Source organism: Clarias gariepinus, chromosome 5 (genome assembly GCF_024256425.1).
Source record: "Clarias gariepinus isolate MV-2021 ecotype Netherlands chromosome 5, CGAR_prim_01v2, whole genome shotgun sequence".
In the NCBI taxonomy this organism is placed as follows: domain Eukaryota; kingdom Metazoa; phylum Chordata; class Actinopteri; order Siluriformes; family Clariidae; genus Clarias; species Clarias gariepinus.
In genome coordinates this window covers 21904711-21917545 of record NC_071104.1, presented here as the reverse complement: position 1 = coordinate 21917545, position 12835 = coordinate 21904711, and the positions used below count along the sequence as shown (strand labels likewise).

General features: G+C 38.2%; 1 protein-coding gene across 2 annotated transcripts in view; it reads right to left on the bottom strand.

The window, feature by feature from the left end:
• Positions 1-12835, bottom strand: part of kdm6a (lysine (K)-specific demethylase 6A) — a 50277-nt gene extending 37442 nt beyond the window's left edge. For both annotated transcript variants that reach the window (XM_053497145.1, XM_053497146.1), the window contains exons 1-4: positions 12344-12835; positions 12152-12215; positions 2571-2679; positions 2359-2408 (exon numbers count right to left, since the gene is read on the bottom strand). In XM_053497145.1, the coding sequence (XP_053353120.1) occupies positions 2359-2408; positions 2571-2679; positions 12152-12215; positions 12344-12525 (405 nt within the window). In that variant the 5' untranslated portion in view covers positions 12526-12835. The remainder of the gene's footprint in view (positions 1-2358; positions 2409-2570; positions 2680-12151; positions 12216-12343) is intronic.

The window sequence follows — 12835 nt, the reverse complement described above, 5'->3', positions numbered from 1 at the left end:
CTTTGATATTCTCTTATAGAGAAAGTGAGAAGGATGAAAATATAAGCAGCACTACACAAATACACTCACCGGCCACTTCATTAGGTAGAGCTGCTCAAATGCTTGTTAATGCAAATATCTAAATTAGCCAGCCAGGTGGCAGCGAGTAAGCATCCAAATGGAGAAGAGAGGTGATTTAAGTGACTTTGAACCTGGCATGGTTGTCAATGCCAGATGATTTGAATATTAATGAGTATTTCCAAAATTGCTGATCTACTGGCATTTTCACACAAATCTCTCAGCTGTTATAGAGGCCACAACTGAAATAACATTGCGTTACAACTGAGATACGCTGAAGAGCATCTCTGAACACAACGTGTGGAACTCCTGTCGGCTAAAAACAAGAAACTCGCATGGGCTCACCAAAACTGGACAATAAAAAAATTGGAAAAACATTGCCTGGTCTGATAAGTCTTGATTTCTGCTGTGACATCTGAATGGTAGAATCAGAATTTTGCATGAACAACATGAAAGCATGGATCTATCCTGACTTGTATCAACAGTTCGGCCTGATGTTGTGTGTCTAATGATGTGGAGAACATTTCTTGGCACAGTTGGGCCTCTTAGTACCAGTTGAGCATCGTATAAATGCCACAGCCTACCCGAGTATAGTTGACCATATCCATCCGTTTATGACTACAAGAAAACAAGCTCTGTCATTTTAATGACAATTTGCTGTACCCTCCGGGGATGTGATGGTGTGGAAGAGTCCCATCATAGATGTGCAGATAATATATCTGCAGCAAACGCGTGATGGTATCAGGTGAGTATGGATCAAAATCTTTAAGTAATATTTCGAGCAATTTGTTGAATCCATGCCATGAAGACTTAAGGCAGTTCTAAAGGCACAAATGGCTCCAACCACCTCCAAAAGGTGCATCTAATGAAGACTACATAGACTACTACGTTCAGTCTTCGAATTCTTTAAAAAACTCAAACTGTTTGTTCAACAGATATTCAGCCGTCACGAGACACACTTTAAAAGGTGAATGCACGGCGATGCTGCTCGCCTTTTTCATCCAATTTTAGCAGCAATCTTTCCATATTTCACTTGCACGTTCTGTGTTAATTAGTTTGTGCGTGTGGCTGAAGCTAAAGTCTACCGCAGAAAAAAAATAAATAAAAGTTCTGTCCCCTTTCTAGTGTTTCTCTTGACTCATTTCTCACTTGTTGCAGCTCAGTTAGGGTCGTTCTCACGACCTCATGGACACCATGAGCACAGCGTCGTGTTTAAAGAGACCAATTTCCAATTAGGCAGATGTAATATCATTAGCTCAGTTGGAGGTTTTTTTTTATTCAAAATACCGGTATGGCACCATTTTCAAAACTCTACTACAGCAGTATTTTTCTCAGTTGGGATTTACTATGCAGCACTACTATTCAATGTGCATTACATAACCCTGAATTCTCTCTGTACGCAGTGTAGTCACAGCAGGAAAAGCACATCTCATTTCATCAATTCATGCCACTACCAATTCATCACCTCAGGTAATCTGAGATGTGTATTTTGTTTCTAGCACTGCAGTAAGGATCACAGAGTACTCATGGCAAAAGAAGTAGACTGAATGGCACTTCAGGCTTAGCGAACACACAGCACTAAGAGCACCAGGTTCAAGCATAGCAATACCAACCACATTAATCGCACAGAAGGGAAAGGCTTACAAACCAGTAGGGCTGCACAATATTGGGGAAAAAGAAAGAAAAAAAGAAAATCACATTGCAATTACTTTGACACATAAAGCGATTTAAACTGTTTACTTTTAACTGCGCCATTTCGTCTTCAAACATATTTATCTAGGCACATTAAAGCACAGACCTCATCAAAAGGATGTTTACCAATATTGGGCCCTCAAAAATATCTTACAGAATAAACAAACACTTAAACTTATTAATATAAATTCTCAACTATTACCCATCACACATTGCAACCTTTTGCGATTAAATAATTAAATGGCAACACCACGATTTTGTAAATGACTATTTGAGCAGAATTACAAACCAAAGAAGAAAAATTGTACAAAGCTAAGTTACAAAATTAAAACACTATTGGTAGACAGCGCAAGGAAGCAACACTCTCTGCTGTTCAGATGTGAGATTACTCTAATACAAGTGAAAAACTTACAAGTGATATACAGTGTCTGAGTATGTGACACATTTAGTTTCATCACTGGAAACCTAGAAATGTCATCACTAGCACACTATGGCATGTCTGAGTACTCGCCATCCCAGACAAAACTCTCTAACCAGCACTGACAGGCGTCTAGTTTAGAAACTAAAGTAAACCGCAGATACAAAGCCCTGATATTTAAGATCCCTCACCTTCCAGTAGTCTGACTGTAAACTGTAGTACCTCTGGTATGCAGATAATGCTGGGGAGAGACAAAAAGTTGAAGGTAATTAAGTGATGCTGACTCATCTCAAAACACATCTGGCATACGACCTTAATTACAAAACACAGACATTATAACCAACTAAAATATTATATTATAAATATAATTAAACTGTGATTAAACACCTTAATCTTGACTTACCTTTAGGGTAATTGTCTAGCAAGAGGTTGAAATGGCCTAACTGGCAAAACACCTCAGGTTCAACTTTTCCTTCAGATTTCAAGATGTAGGCATCATAGCAGCGAATAGCCTGGAAAAAAGATTGACAAAAAAAAAAAAAAAAAATCAGAAAAATTCCAGGGATGTTTCCACAGGTGTGCAGTGTCACAGATAACATATTATACGACTCCTAATTTTTATATGAACAGTCATGTTAAAAAATAAATAAATAAATAATAATAACAATATCAGTATTTCACCATAAAGCATTTTGCAAAAGTGAGAAAATAACTTTCATTTTAGTCATCGAGTGTCCCTTTTGACATTATTCATGTATACATCATAAAATTTAATAATGAAAGACCAATAGTCTTAAACCACCCCAAGACACACGTGCTGCAGGTTAACTATATAAAAAGTAACATTTAAGAAGTGTTAATTTTTTTATATAGGACACATGCCATAAATTATGCAGATGGCAATAAGGTAATAGCACGAAGGCATTCTGTAGATAAATTTCAAGTGCTACTGAAAGCAGGCCAGAGCTTATTACACATTTTTACTCTGATAGAAGAGTTACCTCTGCTCATTTTTATCCTTAATTCTCAAGATGACCTGAACTGAGATAACTCCCGTTACTGCTTACCCTAATCTAATTACCATACAACACACGCAATCATTATTAGCAATAATAATTCTAACTATTTAACAAATTTTGCGAATGCAGACATTAAATTATTGATATGTTAATATTAAATTTACAACACGCGCGCACACACACTTCAGCCAGACATGAATTTGTTAATTCAGATACAACAGACAGAGATGGACATTAAGCTTTAAGAGGCATTTGCCCAAAGGCTTGTTTAATCTGCCCTATAGCCTTAATCATAACTGATCATAACTCTTAAAAATGGAAACATAAACCCGTTTTTACAAATTAAATAAAATCATTTTAGGCAATTATTAAAAATTCATTAACATACAAACCCTATTCTGACCTTAAAGAATCACAATACATGTATTATGATTGTAATGGCTCAACATACAAAGATGATCATATTTATTTTGTTTAAAAACATGACAAGTTCCGCCAAAATGTATGCTCTAAAAAAAAAAAAAAAAAACAAGAAAGGGGGGGGAAAAAGGGTTTGCCATGTTTTCACCTACATTTCCGGATGTTTCAAAAAGATGACCATGTAATAACCTTCAGCAATACTTCTGGATTCCGGGAAAGGCCGCAAATCAAGCATTTTCAAATAAAAATGTAAGGCCAAGCATGGTAAAATGGACGCAGGCATAATTTAAATAAGACAACATTAACCAAAAGGAAAAAAAAAAGAAAATGTTCTGTTATTATTATTGGTAAATAACCAGCTGGAGAGTGAAGATGCACAAGCATACTCGGGTTCAGAATTCCATTACTAATGTCAGCGTTTCCCATTTAATAATATAGGAAGGACGGGCCAGCGTGCCAGCGACACCTGATGTGTCCGGACGTCAGGTCAAATTTTTTTCTTTAATTGAATACCATCCGATATAATCATCTTCGCTTGGAAGTCTCAAACGGATGTTTCTCTTAAGGTCGCTGACATGCTTCAATCTGACTCGCTTCTGACACCTCTAGTAATTGTGGGGAAAACATGAAGGAAACGTGGCGAGTTTTCATATTGCTAGTAAAATGTCCGTTACCTGGCTGTTATAATGCTAAAGCATGCATAGCAACATCTAGGAAGAGGAAACCAGGTGATGCCTAGTCAAAAATATTAAACGCCAGGGACAAATGAAGTTGAGAAAGAGCGCTTAAAAAGGTCCAATTATGCCATTTTAAGGTTGCGAATACTGCTTAATGAGTCTCTTAAAACAGGTTTACTTGTATGCAAGGTCAAAAAACACTTTAGTTTTTCTCTCTAAAAATAGATTTAATTTTACCCTAGTATACAACTCGTGTGAGGCAGTTCGAAGATTCAGTCTGTCTAAACCCCTCCTTTCCATGAACCCTCACTGCTGTGATTGGTCAGATGGCGCGGTACAGCGTGTGTCGGAAAAAGAAATACCCATGACCATAACTGAACGACGGCTCTAGAGACCCGTCAATACATAGAAAAGATGGCGTTTACTTTTTGCGTGTATGCGAAGTGCACATGCTCCGTGCCCTTACTCTTCGGCATTGTTTCCCTCGGGGCTTGCCATAGATAGGCATGGGCACTTCGCGAGTGTTAGAGTTCAGTTTTGGTGAATGGTGGAGAATAAATAGGTAAAAAGGATTTTGTGTGCTCTCGTTTTTATTGTTTTTTTTTTAATATTACAAAGTGTTTAAGCGAACCTGGCATGAATGCTCGGTCACATTAACAAGAGTGTGGTAACGTTAATTGTAAGATGGCGGGCAAGTTGTTCGTGACGTAGAACGTGGGCGGACATTATGCAAATATGTTACAGAGTGACATGGATCCGTGACAAAAACTCAATTTATTGTGTGACTATGTTTACAAACAGCTACATGACACACTGCATGAAAGAAAATATTGGAAAAAGCATAATAGGATCTCTTTAAGCAGGAAAGTGGTAAAAGAAGTAAGAGGGGCAGAAGGGGACGGTGGTGGCAATGAGGCCTCCGGTATTAGCACATGCATTGGAGATGTAAATATAAAGGACATTTCTAACCAAAGAAAATCTTGTATGAATAATAAATAACTGCAGATTTTGTCATCCGGACACAAAATTCATAATTATCTTGCTACCGTGCCTGGAAAATTTTCTAGGGGAAACAACGAAAGTGAAAGCTGACAAGAAGAGGACAAATGTACTTTGACATGGTAGGAAGCAATCACACCTAGCCTGTTTTCACTCTGAATTGTTTTCCTGTAAGCAGCTGTAATTATTCTAGGAGCCTAACACCAACTATGAATGGGCTCCAGTCTCTGGATGCAGTGCCGGGCCCAAGACTGGATAAACTGGGAGAGTTGGAAGGGAATCGAGCCAAAAAAAAAAAAAACTGTGCCAAGTTGTTGTGCGGACTGTATGGTCTACTGTAGGGACTCCTTGGTGGGAGCAGCCGGAAGACCATCATCATGCTAATTAAGGATAGGAATCACCAGAGATTGCTAGATACGATATCACAATACACAAGTGCATTTTTTAAAGAAATAAAAAATAATAATAATAAAATTAATAATTGAAGTCAGTGTGGCGATGCATGAATTTGAGAGTCGATGCATGAATTCCACACAAAAGAATCACGATGCATCACTGAATCGATTCACGAACACTACCCTAATATCAACCGCAACTGATAAGCTAAGTTAAGGGTAATTCCATTTTCCCCTCACACATCTTTTATTTAGGAGCTTAGATGTAACAAAACATTGTGTTCTCCCGATTATAGTGGGCCCAAGAAAGCTTTTCATACCAACTCTGTCTTCATAGCCCTCTAGTGCAGGGTTTTTTTTTTGTTTGCATTTTGGTTTATTGCTCGTTTTGCCTGGTACTTAAAGGAAAAGTTTAAGCAAAAAACAAGCATAAATGTGTGAGATAAAAACTGACACAATCAGAAACCTGCTAGTGGACAGGTAACAAGTGTTAAACATGGAAAAATAGATAGAAACACTGCATTTATGTTTCTTTGCCTGATTGGACAACTGATTGAGACATTTCGCTTGCACAGAACTTATTTACCCTGGGCATGTGGGCAACTGTCTAGCTCAGTGGTGCTTAACAAGATCTCGTCCAAACAATGGATACATGTGAACATTTTAATTAGTTATCCTTTTAGTAGATAGACTGTACACAGTCCAAAATAAACTCTGATGCTACATGTTGAGAAAATCGCAGATATTGTAAATAAACACTCATTTAATTAAAATGAGTGTTTATTGTAAATAAACAATGCATTTTCATGAATTGTGCTTGGGGCAGATGAAAATTATTTAACATTTGTAAACATATTTAATACTGTATTGACTCAACTTGAATCACTTTAAAAGTACAATCATCAGCCATAACTAACACCATTGATAGGGAATTAAATTTATTATTACATTAAAATGCCACCTGTTAAGGAGTGGGATATATTAGAAAGCAAGTGTTGCTTTATATACTGCCTTCTTGACAACAGGCGGACAACAGGAGGCAAGCCAGCAGAGCAAGTTTCAGACCACTTTCATGGCAATGGTTTTCCCCAATGGCAGCGACCTCATTTAGCAAAATAATGTGTCCTGAAATGCTGAAAAAATCGTTTAGGTACAGTTTAAGGCACATTGAACTTGACTTGGCTCCTTTTAAAATCCCCAGATCTCATTTCTATCTGTGAGGTGTGCTGGGCGAAAAAGTGCAGTCCATGGAGGCTCCGCCTTGTGACTTACAGGACATTAAGGGCCTGGGGCCAACATAGTGGTGACCGATACCACAGCACAGCTTCAGAGACCTTGCTATTGGTGTGTGTGCACCTATACGCTCCAGGGTCCTGATCACTATGGCTGCAGTAACATAGCTCACACTCTTGTCCCCCCAATTTTTTTTTTTTTTTTATTTAAATGCTTGGAGGGAACCATATCTGGATTTTAAGGATAAAAATTTCAGCAGTTAATAACTCACCTGCATTAGAGGCATATGAGCTATTTCACACATCACTGCACACTTAAGAATTTAACTGTATAAGGCAGTCATGCTGCCTTCAGGCTGATTCTTACTAAAACTTATGCACATGCAAGATGGCCACTGCATGGATCCTGTGGTCACTCCGATACGCCATGCGTATGATATCAATGTAAGTAATAGAGGTTGCATAGTACCATTTGATGATGTGTCCGGAACTGACTTAGTGTCTTCATGGCTGAAATTTAAAAAATTTTGCACTACGGAAATCGTTAGGAGTCTTAAATCCATTGACATTTTGTGCAACACTGCTGTGTGTAAAAACGCTAAAGAATTACAGCTCGACTAAAGCAGTTGTACAAAACTTTTTGCCTTTTTGTCTCCAACATGCCATCTAGTGGATATTACTTTTAATCCTTCAAATTTTACAAAATAAACGGAACCAAATACGTGAACAATGCCACTCACGCAGCAGCTGCGTGCACTGCGCCTTTGCAAAGAAGGGACCCTAGTGGTATTAAGATGACCTAGTGCTCTTAAAGCAAGTGATATTGAGTGAACAACAGTGTACAGAGAAAACCCTACTCTAAGCCTCTCTTTTACTCAGATGAAAATTGCTGTCCATCCCCCACATCCTATAACGCAGGTAGAGCAAACTCTTTTCCACATCTCCTGTGAACTGAGCACAACCCAACCTGTTTACTACGTGATGAAGTGATGAATAAATAAATGCTGAAGCTTTTCTGCTCATACCGGTGCTATGATCTCTACGTGAGATTTTCAGTAAACCAAGCTCACGTCGGCTACATAGAGTGGCAGGTCTCAAAAGTGTCTCACAGTGGTCTTAAGAGCAAAATGCTGCAAAAGAATTAATAGCATGGAGATTATGAAAAATGGGGAGAAAAGAAAAAAAATTAGTTTAATTTATTTAGGCTGACAAGATCAAATATCTAGTCAGAGAACATTTGCATTAAGTAGGCTCAGCATCGAGACAACGAAAAAGCAATTCGACCCAAAAATCAACCCACGTGCAGTAAAGGAACCAAACTGTACCAAGTATTTTAAAATTACAGACAGGATTGTTCCGCTGGGGCAAGCTTCTTACTTAGCCAATAAACTAATAGGACATGTACAGATAGATAGATAGATAGATGTTTGATCCTAATCAAATTTATCCTAATTAGCCACGTATATCATGTATGTATGTCTAAGCAATTATTTAAGGGCAGCTTAATGTTCTTATTTTTGGCAAATGTGATATCTACAAACTCTTGGCACAAGCCGACAGGCTGGTACTGTATCAGTGTTAGTGAGGGTGAAGGGTCAGACCGTTTCCTTACCATGGACTTTTTCACAAATCAATTAAATGCCTTTCATACTTAAAACGACCACATTATTAATAATGACCTTTTAATAGAAAAATCATGCACAAAAATCTTTATGAATATTTTTCGTTTGTATGTGTGTACACACCCCCACCAAAAACAAAAAGGCAAAAAGTTTTCATTGGTCTGTTTTTAGCTATGATTTGCTTCCACAAATTCATTGTGGCATATCAATCAACTTTTGCACAGTCACATTCCGTCCAGAGCCATGTTAACTTCTCTCCAAGATCTTGTATTAATGTCAGGACCACTGCATAAAACCTACTCCAGCACATCCCAAAGATTCTCAATGGGGGCAAGTTCTGGACTGTGTGGTGGCCAATCAATGCCTCATGCTGCCTAACTTCATCCATGTATGTTCTTACCCAGATGCACCGTCACTCTGGAACAGGGCAAATTTGAATTAATCAGACCACAACCATTTTCCAATGCTCCACAGTCCATTCCTTACGCTCTCAAGCAAACTGAAGCTTTCCCATCTGATTAGCCTCAATGATGAGTGTTTTTGTTTCTTAAGGCTACACAGCTATTTAGTCCCAATTCTGTGAATTATTTTCTTATTGTGTGTGTGGAAATACCCTTACTTCAATTGTTAACACAGGCCAGAGTTCTACTGTTTTTTCTTTTACGATTTGACTTTGCATAATTGTTCACTGCCGCCCCCAAACATTTTTTCTTTAAAGGTGATGGTTAACAACTTTGCTTTCAGGTTTTAATAATGCATTAGACAGTTCTTAACACATTTTTAGTAGTTTTAACAATGTCTGGTTTTCTTTGCTTGATGCACGGCAAAAAAATGAGAATTAGCTCGTTGCATCAACTAAAGTTAGATAACTTGTTGCCAGCTGAACTATATTAATTACTGCAGAAGATGAATGCATTTCAGTTTCATGCATCGCTAAACTTTTTCTAAAATCAATTTATTATCGAATTTATACATGTTTGCTGTTAAGAGTGTTATATTTATAATTAAATTAAAATTTATCATCAATTCAAAATATTTATAACACCATAATACTCATGGAACCAATCTCTCTCTTTCGAGCTCTCTCTCTCTCACACACGCAACTGCACAAAAGTTTTAATCTAAAACTCATCTTAAATCATGTAGATAAAAAACATGAACAAGGATTTTACTGTGACAGGCTGCAAAGTGCCTAAAGATACAATGCTTGTTTACGTAACAACCTCAGCAGCAGCCCCATTTCCCCTCTCATCAGTTCTAACCACTTAGCACTGAGCATCACCAGTATACTAATGACCGCTCTGATTATCTGCCATGCCTTAAGTTAGATGTTTTTTTTTATTCTTGATTTATAGGTCAGTGTGGCTTAACAAACAAACACACCCGAAAAAACTGGACTGAAAATGTGAGCCAAAGACTTGCCAAAAATGAGGCCATAATGTCCTTCAGGAAGCCTGGAGAACTATTAAAATACAAGAAACTCTGGCTCTTTAAAAGCAAAATATAAAGAAATAAGGAGTAGAACAAGACTTTTGCCCAGTACTGTGTATAGAATTTATATATAATTTACATTCACATACAGGATTTTACTACATCCTCTAGGGAAAATGTATTTGTGCATTTTCTACAAGAAAAGCCAGACAAGTTAGCATTTTTTACAATCATCCCCCACAAATTAAAATACTACTCAAGTTTAACATTTACACATAAACATGAGACATATAAAAAGATGTCAAAAGTAATGTTTCCAGGGGGTTAATTTAATTGAGTTTCTACACAACAAGTTATAATATATATAAATAATATATAATATATATATATATATATATATATATATATATATATATATAATACAAATAAAGAAAACTTTATTCACTTAGGGCATATGAAGTTTACATGGATGCTGTGTGCTAAAAACATGGGTTGATCGTAAAAACTCATCTCTGTGAAATACACTGATAGCCAGTTCCACTCAATCATAATTAGTACGCAGCCTTTGGCAAAAATCGTATCCTGCAAGGAGAACATTGATGAGGAGAATCGATCTTTCTTGTTTCCTTCAGTTATCATTATATACACAAGAATGTGCAAAGAAATGTTTGTACAAGACTTAAGGATCAACACTTCCTATAATTTTCACCACTGGCTTGTGTGAGGTTTTAGGGTGGTCAGTTAATAGCATGATATTGTTACACACGCACAATTAAAACTGCAACAATAACATGTATGAACATTACTAGAGTTTATTTTGCACTGTTTATGTAATGCACTAAAAGCGTTATGTGAGAGAGTCTCAGGTTGTGGTGCTTTTGTACTGACATGCATAACTATTATTGTAAAAGGGTTTTGGGGAAAACAAGGCTGTGCAAGCTGACAGGCCTTTGGAAATCAGTCGAGGCACATACTTGACTGAAACAAGAAGGGGGAAAAATAAGAGGATTTTCAAGAATATGCTAACAACAACTGTGTGCATAACACCTCCGTAGTGGGTCATGGGAAGTGCTGATAGAAAAGCAAACATGACGCTAGTATATCGAAAATCATTTTATTTCTACCGTTTAATTGTGTTTATGCATCAAGTTAGATGTCGTCGATGAAGTGAAAAAAAAAATCCTAAGTGCCAGCTCACTAAACAAACAAGAGCTTGGATTCGCAGATAGTGCAGTTTTTATGATGATACCTGAATAATTAGCATACATTTAGGAATCTAATCTCTGACCACTTGGCTGAGCTACTTCATGAAAATGCCTGTGTTTATTTCTTCTGAAATGATTTAACTTCACGCCACCCAACACAAAAACACGTAATATGGCGCATTCAAACACTGAGCTAGCATCCAAGCTAGCAGGGGAGTTATCGCAGTAATCCTAAAAAAGGGAGCGGTCTACGTGCTAATAGCTAACACTGAAAATTCACACGACGCAGTGAAAGCTTTTAGGTAACTTTAAGTATATATTTCTACATTATCACTGCGTGAAAGCTATCTGGGTTAAAAGCGGTTATTAGCTAGCAAACCTGACCAGGTTTCGTAGGTTAGCGAGTCCGTACTAACCTGCACGTTAACCGGATTTATCAAGAAGTAGTTCAACTAACCCGTTGCTACTAATCTAATGCTAGTTAATCAGACATTTCGGGACAAAAGCAACAATGTGAAGTTAGCTAGCAGAAAGCCGGTTGTCACATAGTTACCTGATTAATACACGGCTAACATCTCGCGCCCAGCACATGCTATCAGCAGTGTGTACTCAACAAAGCCACACAAGTAGCCGAGAGAACGCAAAGTGACATCGCGTCGCAAACATTCCCCTTAAATTAATAGAAGTCAGTGACTAACAACCTTCAAATGCATAACTTGCTGAGTACAGGGTTATGTAACATGGCGAATGCAGAACGCTTAGCAGAGCAGCTAGTAAAACTACAATAATCACACGCACGACCCCAGAAAACGGTTTAGTTAAGTGCAAGGGGGGGAAGTAGCCCTAAATGCACCGCAAACAACACTATCATTAGGTTAAAACGCTATTTTGGAGTTGAAGCTAAAGGGAAAAGTCTGTGAGGTGGTGCAAATATGACTGTAAAAGCCGAGAGGCAGCTTCAGTGAGCAGCATAGCTAACATTACCTTTAACAGCAAGGCCTTCGTTCTGGCGCCATCTTCATGAAGCCTCTGAAATCCAAACAGTGAACTGCAAGCAGAGGACAACACAGAGGCGGTTCTCTTACTTCAATTGATTTTTACCGAGTTTTTGCACAACAACGCGTCACTTTTTAAAAACTACGATAAAAACTAATTCGACCAAAAGATTTATCTAACCTGTCCACCCCAGCCAGGCATTCCCTTTCTTCAGCTGTGAGCTTTGGAAAGTCCTCTTCGCTCTCACTCGCTTTCCGCGCCGCCATTTTCTTTTCCTCATCATCATCATCGCCGAGACTCCGAGCAGCAGCAGCAGCGGCGGTGCAGGCTGCAGAGGCCACTGACACTCCCCACGATTTCATGGAAGAGTCAAAATGAAGCAGCAGAGCCACGCCACCGGATTAATGTACCAGCTCGCCGTCCCCAGCACCTCTGTGCGGAATCCAAACGCAAAATGAGCAAGATGCCAAAATCCGTCCAGGAAAAGACTCTCCTCAAAACAGCCGTCTTTTCACATTGTCTTCCACGCAAATCCCTTTCGCTTTTCCCGACACCGAATGATGCACGCTGAACAAGAATGTTGATTTTTGTTTTTTTTCCGTTAAGTGTCAATGTAACGCTATCACAAACTTCCCCTTCAGCCGCCAGTTCCAACTTGTTATAATTGTGTCA